The sequence below is a fragment of the Notamacropus eugenii genome, chromosome 4 (genome assembly GCF_028372415.1).
Source record: "Notamacropus eugenii isolate mMacEug1 chromosome 4, mMacEug1.pri_v2, whole genome shotgun sequence".
In the NCBI taxonomy this organism is placed as follows: Eukaryota; Metazoa; Chordata; class Mammalia; order Diprotodontia; family Macropodidae; genus Notamacropus; species Notamacropus eugenii.
The window spans coordinates 407,820,184-407,840,054 of record NC_092875.1 but is presented as its reverse complement, the minus strand read 5'-3'; the positions used below and the strand labels follow the sequence as shown (position 1 = coordinate 407,840,054).

Here is a 19,871-nt window from a genome sequence, read left to right as displayed (position 1 = left end):
CCAACTACCTACAAATATGCACAAGTCCCTATACTTAAAAATATACAAGCATAGAGACTCACTAAACATTGCTATCTCTTGCATGACTGTTCATACCAATACTCCATTCACAGCCAAATGCCCAGAGGAAGCCAATTATCCTCTTTGCCTCTACCTCTCCCAATATCTAGCACCATAACTGCTCTACTTTTCTCTCCAAGAGGAATGAAATGGAAAAAAAACTGTCTCCCCTACTTCCCAAGGATCTCCACAGGCCTCATTAAGAAGTAAAACTGTCTTGGGACATGTCCTTAAGAAACAGATCAATGCATGTGCTGGGATGAGGGTGGGGGAGGGAGAGTATCACTTCTCTATTTTAAAAGTTACTGCAGCTGGCATGATGTTTGTTAGTGGCATCACTGCAGTCTCTTCTCTTTCCCAGGCTCTCTACAGAAAGGCCCTGGGGCTCCCTGAGACTTTGTGTTTGATGTCTCTCAACCTTCTTTTCCAGTTTTACTGGATCTGCTCTCTTACAAAGCATGGAAACCAGGCTGTAATATATGTTCTTCTCCAATTGATTTTGTAAATTATGCATGTTGCCTCTCATAATGGGTGAGTTTAAACAGCTCTGGCTATTACACAGAGTTAAATAGCTCTGGCTAGGAAGCAAAGGCAGAAGTGCTGAAAAGAAAGGGGGGGGGAGGGAGAAAGTGAATTCCATATGCAGTGCACCTGGGGAGGCCCAGGGAGAGTTTGGGGGGGGGGGTGCTGTGACCTCTCCTGCACCTTTGTAAATATTCCTACCAAATGTGTTCCACCTGCTCACAAAGGGCTTCCTGGCTCTCCATATTCCTCTTCTAAAATGTCTGTATGTTAAAAAATTTAAGGGGCATTAACCTGATTTACAAAGAAACTGCTCATGGTTACCATTTATGAGACAAGTTTAAAAACATACTACTGTGGAATTTCCAACCCCTCCCTTCCCTGTTATGTTACATAATACACTTTACACATATATTCAATAGCAAGTTTATTCATCTTTCACAGTGTATATGAAGGTAGGGAACTTTTCACTACAGTTTACACAAAACATCAAAATATAAAATTGATACATTCAATAAGGCTCAGATCTGAAGGATCAAGGGAAATATTTTCTGGCCTCTGTGTTGTGATCTCCATTTTACTTTGAGAGAAACTGAGGCTGAAATGGAATATTTCCCCCTCTACTAAGTCACTTAAATAAGAATGCTGGTATTACAAAATATTTCATACAGTAAAAGGCACAAGAAATGCAAACATACCAGTGACTGAACTTGTGAAATCAATCTGCAAAGTCTCAACGTTGCTTTAACTTTTTGACTTTGCCAACCGTTAAAGTGAGGTGTGCTATAAAGTCCTGGTTTGTAATAGAAACTAGCAGATGTTTCTCGATAACAAATAAAGTTCATAGAAAATATCCCAGAAGGGTGACCAGCCCTGCTGGCCTTCTCTCACAGACCACAGATGATGAGAGAGGTATTTACTGCATTAAGAAAAGAACAAGGATGACCCAGAGGTTGCAGCTTAAGGTCCAAAGAAATAAAGCAAATTTTAAAATAAACAATGTAGAGACAGGTTCAATAATTCAATAAATAGCCTCTCCTGCTTACTTGAAAAGGTTCATGTATTTCCAACTGACTCACTGGGAGTGAATCCATTAAAAAAAAAAAGAAAAACCAAAACACCATAGTTTTCTTGCATTTGGACCAGCTTCCAAACAGAGGAGCTAGTCTGACTTAAGAGGAAAGTGGCTTGTATCTTGGAAGAATAATACTTAATCCCTACTAATTTTTGTCTGTATTGAAAAACTCAGATGGAAGAGGAAAGTTGCAGTAGTCTTTTGTAAAGGGTTTATACAAACGGACTTTTCTGTTTCTTGAAAAACATGCTATGACTAAGCTCCATATTTCTTTTCAGGGACATAGAGCCTCTTAGAAAAGACACATAAAAATAATGTTAAAAACTAGCTAAGGGGGCTACCACAGATCTTTTTGTAGATGACAGGAACCCAAACTACTTTGCAAGTTTTCATGCCTGCCTAGACCCAGTATTGATTGTGCCTAAGTGTTGGGTTGGTTTTCCGGCAGTGTTGGACCATTTCTGGATCCAGATTCATCCAGACATCCCAGAGAGAGATTTTCTCAACCGGTTTAGCCACTGGGGCAAGCAATGGTTGACATTTTGGGGCCAGATAAGAGCTGACTGCTGGGCTGCTGAAGCTTCTTTTAAGGGGTGTCACTGTGACAGAGGGGATGGTCACACTCCTTTCTGGACTTAGGTTTGGAGTCCTGGGCTCTGGGCTAGCCTGAGGGTCAATGAAAGGTTTAGCTTTTTTTACCTTGCGGCACATCAGGCAGATACAGAGTGCTATCACCGTCACTATCAACAGAAAAGTGGCAACAGCAAGTGGTATGATGACCATGAGAGGATTGCTGCTCTCTCTGGGCTGTGCTCTGGCTGTCCTAGAGTTTGCTCCAGTGGTGGCCTGTGGCCAGGTAAACTGAGTCATAGGAATCTCTGCATCTGCCACCAGATCTCCCCCTTTCCAAGGTCCCCAGAGATTTGAACCCAGTCTTCTGGTCTGCGTTGTTTTCTTTGGGCCTTCAGTCTGTGCCATGGGTCCTATGGAAATCATAGATTTTTCTTGGAAAACTGTAGATGTCATCAGACCATCCGATAACAATGAGGTAAAATTTTGCACAACCAAGGAATCAGGTAGCACAATAGTATATGGAAAGTAGCCTACAGCTGGCTGCACGTGATCTGCCTTGAGCATGAAGGTGAAGGAATCATTAAGTGTGTCCACACCAGTCATGTTAGCATATGTGTCAAGCATCAACATACCTTGATCAATGTCCATTTGAGTAAATAGGTCAACTCTTTCTGGTGCAGCATGGCGACTGACTCTTCTTAGAAGTCTTCCATGGATGGGTGGCTCTGTGATTTCAAATCTGGGAACACTTTTTGTCAAATTAGCAAGTGCAGAAGCATCCAGGTCCTCTCGTCTCAATTGATAAGTCACGCTGTTGGGAATTTTCAGACTCGATGTGACTTGCAGCAAAGGTTGCACTCGGATGTGGAGAGCCTGATCTGTCAGGTTGTTCTCCGTTGTAAACAACATGAAGTATAACTTGTCCTGGGAGGCAGTGAGATTTGTCATATGGTAAGACAGTCTTCCAGAAATTAAATCTTCTTGTTTGAAGTCAGTGACTTGTTCATTTTCCATGAGAAGGTACCCATGCTGGAGGGGCTGGATTAGTTTATAAGCAATCTCAGTACTTTTCCCATTGGTCATTGCTGACAGATGTACATTGGTGATAGAGACTGAGGTCTGGCCTTGGGGAAGGAGCAGGTCAGTCAGATTCACAAGGGTGACAGAGATAGGTATAACCTCCAGGTGGAAGAGTTTGTACAGTGGACGATGTTTGCCATCTGTCACACTAAAGTAAAATGCCCCAGACACTGGACTTCCATCTTGTATAAACCACAACTGGCCACTATCAATGTCAGCCTGTGTAAATTGGTGAATGGGGAAGTCTAGATGGGGAGATCTTGCTAGAAAGCCATTGGTAGGGCTGCCAATGACTGTGTATCTGATCTCTTCTGAGGAGTTGTCTAAGTCCTCCACCTTCAGATTGTCTGGTCCCATCCTGAACATGTTGCCCTGAAGCACTTTCAGAGAAGGTCCTTTTGTCTTCAGCTTTGGTGGCTGATCATTCACAGGAGAGATGGTGATATTAAATACCTCTTCGAGAAAGTCAGCCTCTGGTTTTGTGGCAGACTTACTCTTCTGGTTCAACCAAACGGAGAAAGTAAAATTATCAGCAAGGGATTCGGAGTCATCATGGTGATACATGATGCCATATTTATTAATTATGTACTGTGAGAAATAGGGTTTTTCTTTGGTAATATTTCTCTGTCCAACCACAATTGTACCATGGTGGGGAAGAGATGTAACCTGGTACCACACTTCGTATGTAGCACGCTGAGATGCAGGTAATTTAACTAGAAGATTTGAAGCATCTAACTTAGACCTATCAATTAAGACTTCCCTTCCTTCCTGGACAACAGCTCCTATAAAAAGAAAAGAACAGTATTTTACTGAAACAGATTTGTATGTCATAAATCAACTGCCTCCCCATTCAGACATGATCTGAATACAGAATTTCTTTGTTTCTTATGCATTTGAATTCTTTTCTGTCTGGTACATTAGATGCATCCAAACACTTAAAATATGCACATCAGCTCATACTATTAAATTATCATTTCAGTTTCAAAAGAGCTTTTCTGTTTTTGTTGCTGAGTTTCTTTCACTTCATTTTCAAAAGAACTATGCTTTCCTCAGTATGGTTGTTTCCTCCATGAAGTTGATCAAAACCTACTCCCAACTTGTAGGCTGATTATAGGATCACAGATTAAGAGCTAGAAAGGACCTGAGAGGTCATCTAATCCAAGCCAATCCTTTAATTTTACAGATGAAGAAATGGAGCCCTAGTCTGCTAAAGTGACTGTCTCAAGGTCACACAACTTGTAAGTGGTAGACTCAGGATTTGAGCCCAGGACATCTGACTCCAAGGCCATCAAACATTTCCCTCCACCATGCTGCTTTTCTGTCATGAATTGTCTGGCTCCCACAATCAATCACCTGGGGATTGGTTATGTGACCACTCCCACAATCAATCACCTGAAGGAGGCTAGGGTAGCTCTTTGGTGATAGATACGGAGTGAGTCACTAGCTTGTAACTGAAACCTTTCCAGCTTGGTAGGGTTCATCAACCCCATGCTCCATGGGCAACTTAAAGTCCCTTCCACCCCAAAATGAACAGGACTTTTGTGGAGGAGTCTTAGTTTAGGGGACTTTAATTTCCTGATCTACCTTTTACTGACCCTACGCTAAACACAGGCATTGGTGCAAATTTCCAAAACCAATCAATCAACAGTGTTTATTAAGAACATATCAAGTGCCAGATACTGTGCTGAATAGTGGGAGTACAGTACCATTCTAAAGGGCAGACAATATATATACATCAAAACTTATAAAATAAATACAGAGAAAGTGGAAGGTAACCTTAGAAGGGATGTCACTAGAAGCCAGAGGGGTCAGGAAAAGCTAGAGAAGTGGGGCTTGACTGAGGTGAGTCTTTAAAGGAAGCAAGGAGTCTATGAGTTGGAGATTGGGAGAGACAAGAGGCCCAGCTAGCCAAAAGCATGGAGACTGTATGCAGGGACTAGCACATAGGCTAGTATGGCTGAAGAGGCCACAAACAACTCTTCTGTCATTTGCCTTAGGGAAGTAACATGGTCAAGCAAAAAGAGCATCAGACTTAGCACCAAATAATTCTGGTTCAAGTTCTAGGTCTGTGACTTTAACATCTCTGATTTTCAATTTCCTCATTTACAAAATAGAGATTAGATGATAAAATAGAGACTTCACAGGGTTGTTATGAGGACTCAATGAAATAATCTTTGCAAAGTATTTTAAAACATAAAGATTTTATTTATTTTTCTTACTACTATTATTCTTTTGGAAATTGTAGGTCAAGGGTATAGTAAAATAACGAAATGATGATGTATATCATTAAATGTCTTTTGGATATTTATAATAAAGAGTAAAAAGTTATGTAAAGTTTTTTTTTTCCTTTTCCAACCACCTCAGTGGTACAGTGAAAGGAGCCTTGGTTTTGGAATCAGGAAGACTCATCTGCATGAGTTCAAATCCAGCTTCAGACACTTACTAGTTGTATGATCCTTGGCAAGTCATTTAACCCTGTTTGCCTCAGTTCCTCATCTGCAAAGTGAATTGGAGAAAGAAATGGCTAAACTACTGCAGTATCTTTGCCAAGAAAACCCCAAATAAGGTCACAGAGAGTTGGACACAACTGAAAAATGACTTAACAACAATAAACTGTTATTCACTGTCTCTCAGAAATAGCAGTTACATAATTTCCTAGCTTATCATAATCCTAATCACTTTAAAAAATTTTTCACAACAGAAAACAGAACAGATTTGGACAAAGCACATAGGTAGGGAGATGGATAGCACTGTGCAGAAGAACCCTAACTACATGTACCAAAAATATTGAGGTCAATATCATTAGTGTGAATAAAAAGCTGAGAGAGAGAGAGAGAGAAAGAGAGAGAGAGAGAGAGAGAGAGAGAGAGAGAGAGAGAGAGAGAGAGAGAGAGAGAGAGACAGAGGGAGAGAGAGACAGAGAGAGAGAGAGAGAGAGAGAGCGCCCGAGCCTTGATCTTTCTTCCCACTCCTAATATTGCCACAGTTGATCATAAAAACCTAATAGCCTCACATTTTACTCATTTTACCTGTGTTTGCAAGAAGGTGACTGTGGTGACCAGGTTCGTTAATATCATATGAGATTGTAATAGGAAACACCTGGGGTCCTAGAACTGCTGGAGGTGAGGACACCGAGAATGTAAAAGAGTCTTCTGCATCCCAGACTTGAATTTCACTGCTTGTATGCTTGTATAATATCCGACCTTCATTAACCTGTTGAAAATGCAAGAAAAATCAACCATTGGATTTAAAAATTTTTTGGAACAAGAAAGACAATAAAAGTAGAAGAAAGGATCTGCATGAATTTTATTCACCTTAGTCTTCCTTTGTACTTTGATTATTGTAAAACCTCCTTTGTTGGAAGGGACTTCAGGCGCTATTTGGTTCAGGTCATACCTGACCAAGAATCCCTTCTGCATCACATCTGACAGTCATCCTGCTTTTGCTAAAGACTGGATTTATGCAGGGAGGAGCCAAGATGACAGAGTAACAGCATGGGCTTTCTAGAGTGCTCCCACCAGGCCCAGCCAAATAGCTATAAAAAATGGCTCTAAACAAATTCTAGAGCTGCAGAACCCACAGAATGACATAGTGAAGCAAATCTCCAACCCAAGACAGCCTGGAAGATTGCCAGGAAGTATCTATCACACCACACTGGAAGCAGAGCCCGGTCCAGTGTGGGCCTTGAATGCACAGAGGCAACCTGAGCAGGCCTTGGGGAGACTGACTCTCTTACACCTGTGGTGGCTTCCAGACCTCATGACCTCAAAACACTGTGGATAAATTGGAAAGTCAGTAGGAAAAGTCTGTGGGACCAGTGCAGGAGAATGCAGTAGTCTGGCCCTGGTCCCAGCTCCCTGGGTGGCTGAGGGGGTAGGGGCCAGAGAAACCATAGGCAGCCACAGCAGCAGCAGGGACAGTTGCAGCCACTGTTTCTGGAGCTCTAGACCCACAGATTATGGGGGGAGGGGTTGAGTGGCTGACAGGACACTCCCCACCCTCACTGGAAGTAGAGAACTATCTTGACAAAGAGCTCAAAAGTCAAGTAAATGGCTGGGGAAATAAGCAAAAATCAGAAAAAAGAATCAGACCATACTATAGTATCTTACTTTGGTGACAAAGAAGACCAAAGCATGCAAACAGAAGAAAACAAAGTCAAAGCTCCTCCATCCAAAGCCTCCAAGAAAAATATGAATTGGTCTGCCCTCTTTTCTGTCACACCCCTCCCTTCCCTTATCACCATCTGCTCTATTTCCTTATAGGCCAAGATAAATTTCTATACCCCATTACCTGTATTTCTTATTTCCCAGTAGCATGTAAAAACAATTTTTAACATTTATTTTTAAAATTTTTGAGTTCCAACTTCTCTCCCTTCCTCCCTCCCCACCTATCCCCACTGAGAAGGCAAGCAATTCAATATAGGTTATACATATGTAGTTATACAAAAGACTTCCATAAAAGTCATGTTGTGAAAGACTAACTATATTTCTCTCCATCCTATCCATCCATTTATTCTATTCTTTCTTTTGACCATGTCCCTCCCCAAAAGTGTTTACTTCTAATTACCCCCTCCTCCCATTTGCCCTCTCTTCTATCATCCACCCCACACCCCATTTCAGTGTCACTGGAACACAGAATATAGAAGGGAGGGGAATAAGTTATAAGGAGACTGGAAAGGTAGGAAGGGACCAAACAGGGGATTTGATATTTGCTTCTGGAGGTAATATGAAACCATTGGCTTTGACTGGGGTGGGGTGGGGGTGGTGATGGTGGTGGTCTACTTCCCTTTAGAGGAAATACCTTAAACCTGAAAATATGGCTATCTCATTCCTATAGGGATTGTAATTTTAGACAGTAAAGTAAGCCTGGCTTTCTCATGGCAGAAGGGATATATAGTTTGCTAGCAACGGAAAAGGAGTTATTTTGGATATTGGTTGGTCTTTGATACTTACGTCAATGGAGGCAAAGAGCTATTATTAACGTAATATAATATACCATAACCACTCCCTATAAAAATATATAAAGACTTTCCAGCCTCTACATTAGGGGATTCTTAAACATTTTGTGCATCACAGACCCCTTTTACAGTCTAAAGCCTATGGACTCATATTTTTAAAAAAATCCAGACTGGACAGAAATACTAAAATCTCAATTAAAAGTTAGTGAAAATAAAGATGCAATTTTTTTCCCTATCCAAGTTCACAGATCGACTAAAATGGACTCCAGGTTAAGACCTGCTGCTTTAAACGGAGTGTGAATTTACAAAGGAAAGAATGTCTCAAAGAGTCATTCTCCAATAGATAAGGTGGTCAAGGGACATACACAAGCTGTTTTCAAAAGAAGAAACATAAATCATCAACAAACATATAAAAAAATGATCCAAGTGACTAATACAAATGAAAACAACTCTAAGGTTTCATTTCATACCTATCAGGCTGGCAAAATTGATAATACAAAATTAGAGTTCAAGAGAAAGACTAGGGACTCATTTGTGGAGAAGTGATAATTTAACCCAAGCATATTGAGAGAATAAAGAAGAGGGTCCAGGCCTAAGGTTTGGGGGATGTCCTTTGAAGGAACGGAAAATGGATGAACTGGTAAAGGATACTGAGGAATGGAATAAAAAAAGAGAGGCAAGAGAGAGTAATGTCATGCAAGACAAGGAAAAGGAGAGTATTCTGGAAAAGGATATTGTCGACACTTGTAATGGCTGGAGAGAGGTCAAGAAAGATGAGGACTGAGAAAAGGCCGGTGGATTTAGCAAATGAAAATATCAAGGGACACCTCTGAGAGATTTCTCTTCCTGCTAGAAGAGTGATTATATATTATTTATTATATTATAATTACATTATATATAATATATAACATTATATTATATATAATTATATATATGATTACATTATAGATTATATTATAAATTATATATTTGCACGCGTATATAATTTATAATTATCTTTCAGTCACTAAGAAGTCCCGATCTGTGAGAACAAGGCTGGGTCTCCTTTCACCCTTGCCTATAAAACAACTGTCATTTTGGATATCCATTAGAGGCACTATAAGGACTCTGGATTCCACCAGCCTTTTTGTGCAAGGTTAGAATTGTGGAGGGGGCTAGAGGTTCCATTTCTCTGAGCCCCATCATTTCTAGTTATCTTTTTTCTTAAGCAAAAAGCAAGCTAATTCTCTACCTTGTCTTGGGGAAAATACTACTGGATTTGAAGATCTTTTAGAGCACAGACTACTTCTTAATCAAATTCCTATTTCTGCTTCCCCCACCCCCCTTGGACCTAGCACAGTGCATTGACACACACTCAGCACATTATCCATTAAAGAAAAAATGAATATGGCATATGGTAGATGCAAAGGGAGTACCTATGAACCTAGAAGAATCATCACAAGGGTTGGTTGATAGTCCCCATGAGAGTCCCTATGGTCCCTATGAGAGTGCCCTGGAAATTCTGGGTTCAAGTCTCATCTCAGATACTTATTGGCTGTGTGATTCCAAATAAGTTCATTTAACTTTTCTGAGATTAACAAAGCTGATCCAGAAAAGGAAAATGTCAAATGTTAAAGGGGCAGTGGGAAAATAGAAATTTATGCCCTCATAGTGGAGGTGAGAATTGATAAAGTTATTCTGGAAAACAGTTTGGAACTATGTTCTAAAAGTTACTTCATTGCATATGCCTTTTGACCTACTGATATCACTTGTAGCTCTATAACCTACAGAGCTCAAAGAAAGAGGAAAAGGACTCATATGCAGGAAAATCTTTATAGTAGCTCTTTTTGGCAAAGAACTAGACACTTAGTAGGTGCCTATCAATGAAAGGTAAGGCTAAATAAACTATGGTAAATCATGAATATAGTGAAATACTATAAGATACAATGAAAGGGATGTTTTCAGAGAAACATGGAAGACTAACATGAACCAACAGAAAATAAAGTGAACAGAATCTGAGAACAATGTGCACAATAGCAACAAACAACTTTGACAGACCTAAAAACCCTGTTCACTGCAACAATCAATCGTAATTACAGAGGACCACTGATGAAACATACAACCTACCTCCTGACAGACGTGGTAGACTCAGGATGCAAAATTGGATATATTTTTGAATAGAGCCAGTGTAGGGATCTGGTGACTATGGATATGTATTATAAGAGTTCTGGTTTTCTTTTTCTATTTTTTTTTTCATTAGGGGAAGGGTCTGGGATGGGGGAAGTGGGAGAGAGAGAAAATAAATGATTGTTACTTGAAAAAAAATTATAATAGTTTTTTCTATGTATCTACTATATCGTAGAATATCTGATTAACATGAAGGTTCATACAAATTTTTGACTCTGATGAATAAACATTAGATGAGTGAATATCAAGGTGAATTGAGGTATGATTGCTATCAGTGGCAGAGAGTGGTAAATTTCTTAACATGTATAACTTGGAGGGAAAGGGGGAGAGTAAGTATACTAGTTGGTAGTTAAGGTCCCTTCCAGGGGTGTATGGTATTTTTTATGAAATAAAAAGTCAAATGAAAAGCCAAAACATTTTTTAAAAGTCCACAGTAACAGTTACGCAAATAAACAAAAGAATGGGAACTGACAAAAGATAGACCAATTTGAAGCCGGGATGTGAACCCTGGTCATCTCCCTCCAAATCCAGTGCTGTTTTCATCTTATCATAAAACTGGCTTATTTAAGTTTGAGCTTTAGTGAAGATAAGGGAGGCCATTCACCTCTCCCCTCTGGAATGGCCTTGAGAATGGTCAATAAGGAATCTGGGGAGAGTACCCACATAGACTAAAATCTGCCCTCCTAAGAGTACTTAAAGCTGGATTGGTGCTCATGGCAACATCCATGTGTCGGCCCCTACAGAAACCACTAGACCACAAAGAACCAAGAAAAAGAGTCACTTAATAAGCAAGCTTGGAAGTGTTATTCAATTCCAACTTTGGGAGAAAAAAAGAAACCACATCATTGGCAGTTAGCTTCCCCTATCTTTTAATAGACCAATAGACTAGTGCTGACCAAACGTGTCACTAATGCTTAATGCCTGTATAACCTAAAGAAAGTCACTTAACTTACTTGGGTCTAAATTTTTGTATGTTTAATATGGAGGAGGAAAGAAAGGAAATATGGCCTCAGAGGTCTTTCCAGCTCTAGATATATGATAAAATATTAAAAGCCAACCAAAAAGCCAAAACATTTAAAAAAGTTCTCTAGTATCAGTGATACAAATAAACAGAATAATAAAATCCACCAGAAGATATCTGGAGACCGCATAGAACAGAGGATAGAATGCTGGATTTGGAGGCATTAAGACCTGAGCTCAAATTCAAAACCTTGTATACTTACTTGCTGTGTGGCCCTGGGCTAGTTAATCAACTTCTCTGAGCCTCAGTTTCCTCATCTGTAAAATCAAGAAGCTGGACTAGAAGAACTCTAAGGTTCCTTCCATCTCTAAATCTAGGATCCTGACATCTTTCCTGCTACTGATGGGCTAAAAAGAAAGAAGGCAGAGTCCAATGGTTTCAAACAGCCAGCCCATTTGCTGAGGTCTGACTGCTCATGCATGGCCTAGTTTCTGTATATGGTCTATAACTCACAAGCAATGAATTTTCAAGATAAACTATATAAACTGACATAGGACTCAGCCCTTACTGTACCTCATTTGCTGATAAGCACTCTCAAAATAGAGAAGAATCAGTCAAAGTCAACGGATCTTTTTCTCGATTCCAATTCATATAATTAAAACACAAAGGATTTAATGATCTCATTACATTCTCTATTAACTTTGACTAAATTGATTCCTCTCCAAATTTAGGTTATTTACTTTCTTTGTTACTACACCCGAGCTTTGAAAAGCTGTAGATTTATTTCCTGTAAGCTGGAATGATCCTTCAGTTTTAATTTGCAATGGAAAATAAATGTTGCATAACTTTTTCCAATGTAGTATTGTAAAATGGCATATTAATAGAAGAAAAGAAAGGAATGGATACATGAACAATAATTGCAATGCAATTTCTACTTTATGGGAAAGAAAAAGAGCCAAGCATCATCAACCACAAAACCAGAACATTTCATTTTTAACTGCTCAAAACAATCTGAATAAGTCCATCAATTACAGTAAAAAAAAAAAAAAAGTCAGTTAATCTAATCCTGTACTAGAAATGATCAGGGATGCTAGAAATTGAAACTTTTTTTGACTCATTCATTATTTCTAATTAATAAGAAGTTTCCCTTTTTGAAAGTTTGGAATTCATTTTTGAATTCTGATCATTTTACTCATATTCTGTGTGTATGAATTGTTCAGTTCTTTGGGATACAATCTTTTTAGAACAAATTTTTAAGATTTTCCCATTTATGCATGTAACATGTTAACATATAATTTATTTTAAGATGATATGGTAGTTTGAGGAATTGGAAATTGATTTATTTTAAGATAAGAAACTACTTATAATTAACTTATATTTGTTTACTTCATCTAAGCATACTATTCATTAATTCAATAAGATTTATTAAATGCCTACTTACCATATGCCAACCAATGTACTAGCCTACAATGTAGAACTATAATAAAATTGTACCCTCAAGGAATTTGGGGGGACTTATATTAAAAAGCATTTGTAAATAATTACTTTTGTTGACTTCCAATAATTAAAGACAATTGAAAAGTTCTGAGGGAAGAAATCTCCTGGAAAAAATTCCAAATTATAGTAAAAAGGAAGTAAACCTGGATTACAGAGAAGGATGGGAAGACATAACGAACTGATAAATGAAATAAGCAGAACCAGGAAAACCACATACCCAAAAATGACAACAGTGTTAATGGAAAAAACAACAATAAAACAACTGAAACTGACTCCTGGGAAACTGTAATGCACAAGCTTAAGCCCAAAGAAAAGACAGGAGAAGGTCCTCCTCCCTGAATCCCTTGCTTTTCTGCAAAGACAGTGCCTATGGGTGTGAAACATTGAATGTAATAGAAACATTTTTTTTGCTTAGTTTTGCCAAACTGTTTATTTTTTTAAAAAAAAATTCTCTGAGAGAGAGAAAGGGAAGAATAAAATGGGAAATACAGGTGATACAGAAAAAATCAGAAGAAACAAAAATTTACTAAAAAAAGGAAAAACTGTCTGAGGGGAAGAAAGTTATGGCCATGCTAGGTGCAGCCATGGTTCATTGGAATGTTAAATCTAAAGAAGGCTGGAGAAGAGTCAGGAAAGTTTGAATATGTAATGAAACCAAAGTCAGGAAGTCAGTGTGGAGTCTGGACAAACATGAAAAAGAGGATTATTAGGGAGCACTGAGAAGATTTATTCCATGTTGTCCCTACTCCAGATGACATTTTTCCATGGTAGTAGCATGTTGATTGAACCCATTCTTGCCCTTCAGCTTTGGATCAGTCCCCTTCCTTTCCCTTAGAACAACTTCACAGAGTTCAAGGTCATGGCTTGGTGGGATAACCTTGGTGGAAGGCTTCTACCAACTCGAAGGCTCCCATGTCCTCTCCTCAAACCTCTAAGTCTGTCCATGTTAAGTACTGGTGGTACTGGAGTCATGCTAAAGTCCCCCTAGATTTAGGATCTTCTTAACCAAGCATTCTTCTTAACCATACTCAATTACTGGGCACAGTCAAGGATTCAGTAGATCTGGTTTAGGGTTGAGGTGAACCCATCACAGTGAAGACGGAAGGGAGGGATGTTGGGTAGGACGTAACCCAGTTTGGCCATGGGGCTAATCATTTGTGATGGAAAAAGCTACCTATTACCTTTTCTCTCTCTTTGGCTTCACCTCAAGACTCAGCTCACATCCTACATCCTGGAGACCTTTCCCACTGTCTACCCTACTCCTTCTTCCCCCTGAGATCACCTACTGTTCACAATGAATATATCTTGTAGGTACATATTTATCTCCCTATAATGCCTGGCCCATAGTAGGTGCTTAAAAAATGTTGATTATTAGAAAGTGAGATCCTTGAGAGAGTAGGGACCATGCTTTGTCTTTCTTTGTAGTGACAGTGCCTGGCACAAAGAGCCTGATAAGTGCTTGTTGACTGACTGACTTTCTATCAACCTCCAGGAAAGGCTATTGATCCTCAAGTTATGGAAATATAGTCAGGCCAGATTCCTTAGGGACTCTGGTGGTTGGCCTCCCTTTAGTGGACATCGGTTGCCCATAAGTGTTCTTTAAGTTGGTCTGGGCAACTTCCAGTTCATTCAGGTACCAATTCACCACAGGAAATGTGTTGAATTGAGTAAGTACAGAGAAAAACTGGGAATAGAATTTATATAGTTCATGTAAAAAGATGTCCTTTGGGGAATGAAAAGCAAACCATATTATTTTATTTATTTCTAAAAATATATTATTTATTCCATTAAATATTTCCCAATTACATTAAAAAATTTAATATTCATTTTCTAATTGTACTCAAAAATGCCTCCCCCCTCCCATCCCTATCCCATCCCCTGAGAAGGCAAGCAATATGATATTGATTATACATGTGAAATCATACAAAACATATTTCTATATTGGCCATCAAACCACATTGTTTTCATAGGATTCTATGGTGAGCAGGGAGTACAGCATCTAAGAAGTCCAATTCACATACTCTGTGTAGTAGGTGGTGGGCCACTGGTGTAGTAGACTAAGTATCAAGGGCAAGAAATATTAATTTCATATAGTGATGGCTTTCAAGGTTGTGTTGTCATGTAGAGCTCTAACTGCTTTACTCTTCTTGACAAACAGTACTGAGGTTCTGGTGGGAAACCTAGAGCATCCTATGAATCCCTTCTACCAGTTCCTTTTCAGAAACTCCTGCCATTTGTGGCCTGGACAATGAGTAAATCCAGACAGCTGGAGTAGGTGCCCTAGGGATAAAGTTAATCATATAATAATAGCACAGATGGGGATAATGTCTCTGCTCGACAGTGCTAAAAGCACAGCCTAGCCCAGTGTCAAACTCAAAGAGAAATAGGGGCCTCTAATCCATATACAAGGATCCCCATGGGGCACATACTGACTTAGTTTTAAGATGTAATATTGTCTCTATTTTATTGCATTTTTGAGGCAGCTGGGCGGCTCACTGGATAGAGTATTGGGTCTGGAATCAGGAAGACCTGAGTTCAAATCTGGCCTCAGACACTTACTAGATGACTATGGGCAAAGTCACTCAATCCCCTGGAGAAGGAAATGGCAACTCCCTCTGATATCTCTACTAAGAAAACCCCATACACAGTCACAAAGAGTTGGACACAACCGAACAACAGTAAATAGTATTTTTATTTATTTTGTTAAGTATTTCTCAATTACATTTTAACCTAGTTCTGGAGTTCACTTGGAATGTTATGGGCCACATGGTCAGAGCAACACATGTGACACCTCTAGTCTGCACTTGGCTCAGTTACGCACTGCAGAATCCTGTTGAAATGTGTTTTCAAATCCACCCAACAGATGCCCTCTTACATGAGCAATGGGTTCCAATCCTTGGTTTTTCCTTTCTACTCCCTAAATGTATCAAGGTGCCTCTGGTGAGTTTACACCTGGATGTATACAGCCATGTGGCTGGATGAGATGTTCATCTACTCCATGTAGTGCTTTAAGTGATACTAGGAGGAAAACGTAAGACTGAACCTCCAGTTTACCCTGATCCTCATGTGATGGTTGTATGATCCAGCACCACCCGGGGGTCCACAGCTACACTAAGGAGGATAAGGGGGAGTAGGCTCCTGTTGGGCTGAATACTTTTCAATATTCCCTAACTTAAATGCACAGGAGTTTGGTCTCCAGGGTCATCAATCAGAACCAAAGGGAGCATCCAAGAATTATTTCAACTATCACCAGGCGCATTTGGGGTTCCGAGGTATTGTGAGTACAGCTCTAACTGTTCAGGTTTGAGCTTGGGTTGAAATGAGGCACTCTTGAGTCCCTGGACACAGGGGTTTACTTTGTCTGAACACATTAAGGATATATTGCAAGAATACAACAAGAATGCCTTAGCTTCTCTGGATGAAGCCTCCCTTGTCTCCAGCTGGAACTAGGGCTTGGTGACTCAGGCACCCACCAAGCCTAGAGGCACTGACTGTTTGGGGCTGGGGGCCTCTTAAATTCCCAGGTCAGGAAGTTGCTTCAAGGAAGCTGCAACTAATCAAGGATAGGGAAGGGGAGTCAGGGAAGCTGAGTCAGGAAAACATTGGTCCTTTCATACATGGACACTTAGCCTCAATTAAGGTGAAGAACAAATTCAAAATATTGGCAGAAATCCCCAAGTCCAGCAAAACTGGGACAGACAACACATAGTGGTAAGGAGGTTTAATTTTAAGAGTCAGGAACAAATACAGTGCTGGATGGGCTATGGGGACTGATCAGTCTTGGGGTTGGATGGGAAGAGGGTATTCTTGTGACTAGTCTGTGGATGTTTGAGTAGCAGGGTTGATCTGACGTGGCACCTTCTGGGCTACACAGTCACACACTGAGCTACTCATAGACAGGTTAGGCAAGTGCTGGGGGCGCTTTGAACTCCTCTGAAGGCAGGATTTTATGCACACACTTCTGAATAGTACCAGCTAGGTAAGAGGCTACCTCTCCCTGGGATACCCCATCATAGACAGACATGGCTAAATCCTTGAAAAACTGATCCATCAGGGCAGGGGAACCCTATGCCAAGTTCTGGCTTAGGATCCACAAAGTTGCCATAATCTACCATGGTTCCTCATCCCTCCAATAGTCTGTGATGGTTTGTTTTTTAATGGAGTTTATGATTTCATTAATAAAAGGAACTCCTACCAATACAGGCTGGTACTAGCTATACAATGTAGCCTTAGAGAACTGCCCAGAGGAAATCAGTGATCAAATGTGACTTGCCCATCATCACAGAGCCAGTACGCATCAGATGCTCCACTTGGACTCAGGCTTTCCTGACTCTGAGGTTAGCTTTCTCTTCACCATACCATGTTGTTCATTTAGATATGTCCAACTCTTTGTGACCCTGGGGACCATGCGATCCATGGGATTTTCTATGCAAAAATACTGGAGAGATTTGCCATTTCCTTCTCTAGCAGATTAAGGCAAATAGAGAATAAGTGATTTATCCAGAGTCACACAGCTAGTAAGTGTCTGAGGCCAGATTTAAACTCAGGTTTTCCTGACTCCAGACCCATCGTTCTATTCACTGAGCTACCTAGCTGCCTCATCATACTGTCTATGAATAAAGGGTGGTAACTTCAGACTAAAGTGGTCGTGTGTCATAAATCTCATGAAATTCTAGGGAAAACCCTCCACATTGTCCAAAAAGAGCTATTTCCCCTTAGACAGCAGCTGGCTCAATGGGTAGCAGATCCTTGCCAGATGAAACAAAGGCTACTTACATTAGGCTGTGGGGAATATCCATTGGGGGACACCATGAATAATTTTCATAGTGAAGAAACCCCAGAAAATATTCTTCCTTTCTAGTCTAGTGAAAGGATCCTGTGAGCCAGTGGTGCTGCCAGTAGGGAGGGCAGCTAACTTCATTAACTCCAGAACCACTTGGTCCTTCATGCAAGCCTGCCCCAAAGTGCGACTAGTGCTGAAGTAGTCTGCTCTGTGGACATAGCATCACTGGAGGACTTAGGAACTCTGTTGTCATGGGTGGAGGAAGGTTTATCTGGAGGTGTGGGTGTATGTATGCACATAGGAGGGAGTGGAAAATAAAGTTATCAATCACTGGCACAGTGGGCCCCAACCTCTGAGGGTCTATCTATGCCAGGGATTAAGGGGAATTAACAGGGAAGAGCCCTCCTGGGGAGAGAGCATGGATCAAATCCTAATCACAAAGAACAAACAGAGGTTATGCAGGGTCAATCCAGATTTCACTGGAATACCAAATGCAATGGACAACAGGGGGCAAGGGGAATGTGTTTGTGCCAGTTCCCAAACTGGAGAGTTACCATGGTGACTGTCAAGGCCAATACATTTCCAAAGGGAGAAAGCAGTAGGTTTAGTGATATGGCTTGTTCCCATGACTTTCCAGCTCCAGATAGGTTTCTTTTATGGCTGGGCATGGTAGCCATGCCCACTCCTCATTTCTCTGCATTGGCATTGCTACAAGGCACAACTTTAACCGGCATTGTTTTCTGAAGTTTAGCTTCAGAAAGGCAGGGTGTTGGAGTAGAAGGATTCTAAATTTGGAGTCAGAGGTCCTGCGTTCAGTTCCCAGATCTATGCATTTAGGAGGTATATAACCTTCTACCCATCTTTGGGCCTCAGTTTCCTTATCTGCAAAATCCCAATCTGAACGAAGTAGGATTCTATGTCTGGACCGTTACTAGATACTTATTTATAAAATAATATATTTCCAAGGCATAAGAAAGTTTTTGTAGGGGTGAGTGGTCCCATCTGTATAAGTTGCAGACATTAGTTTTGTCTCACCAAGCTTTGAGTTGTAGAATTCAAGACTACTGAGGAATGCTTAAGCATAATTGCTAGACCACTTAGCAAGTCAGTTGTCCAAGAAACTGGGTCACAGTTGCTCTATCTGTAAAACTAACTAGATGACCTCTGAGGGTCCTACTGGTTCCAAATCTATGAACATTTTCCTACGAATTATGAGGCAAATACTTAGTGGGTTTTTATGGTTTCAGCTACAATAACCAACGAAACTGTAAGTAGAGGAAAAATCGCCAAAGTGACTTAGCATTGCTGAATCTTAACTCCTTTCATAACTATAGTGAAATATCACCCTCAGTTAGCAACTGATTGCTCCCCACTTCTTACATGGGTATTGTTTTTGTTCCACCAGTGAAAGAGGCTAGGCAGGTAATAGGTGTTTAGTACTTACTTTCTGATTAATTTAAGTTAAAATGTTCTGGGCATCTTCACCACCACCACCATTAGTGAAGAACTGACCCCACCATTTCTCTCACTGCTAAAATGTTATCCGGGTAACACAGGGTGCCTGTAGCAAACCCTGTAAAAGGGATGACTTTAAAAAGGGATAAAGTTAAAAGTGGGTGGCAACTACATCATTATTTGACACAGGCCATGAAACCACAGACATCAGGAAAAGATTAGCATTTCCATCTGCTGGCAGAAAGGAGACAAGGGAACAAAAGAGGAGAATGGGGAGGGAGGAAAGAGGAAGAGACTAATTGCCCATCAGCAACACAACAGTTAAAAGAAATACACTTTGTTGAGAAATATATTGTATATTTTCAAACACAGAGGCTATTATATATGCGTGTGTATGTATGTATATACAAACTACAATATATTAAAATTAAACTCAAATATCTTGTCTGTTGACACATGTTTTGTGGCTTATATCTCTTGATAGCCTTTGTACCTTACCTACCATTTTTTTCTTCTATCATTTTAAAGTTTTAGGGGCTTTCTATAGGAAATGTTTTCACAATTTTCCTCAAATGTCATTTGCCCTGTTATCTATTCCCATTATTAACACCTTACCCTGAGGGTCAAATAAATGTTAAGGGAAGGGACCTCAAACAAAATGGGAAGATCATCACAACTCTCCACTTCCTACTATTCCACTGAAAAGTGTCCTCTGAGAAGCTACCAGAGCATAACTTCTTCA

At 40.1% G+C, this 19,871-nt stretch overlaps 1 protein-coding gene across 1 annotated transcript in view; it reads right to left on the bottom strand.

Annotated features, from left to right (window-relative positions):
• Positions 1-996: 996 nt before the first annotated feature.
• Positions 997-19,871, bottom strand: part of LOC140501743 (chondroitin sulfate proteoglycan 4-like) — an 85,902-nt gene continuing 67,027 nt past the window's right edge. The window contains exons 9-10 of the mRNA XM_072605634.1: positions 6,340-6,523; positions 997-4,092 (exon numbers count right to left, since the gene is read on the bottom strand). Of these exons, the coding sequence (XP_072461735.1) occupies positions 2,057-4,092; positions 6,340-6,523 (2,220 nt within the window). The 3' untranslated portion in view covers positions 997-2,056. The remainder of the gene's footprint in view (positions 4,093-6,339; positions 6,524-19,871) is intronic.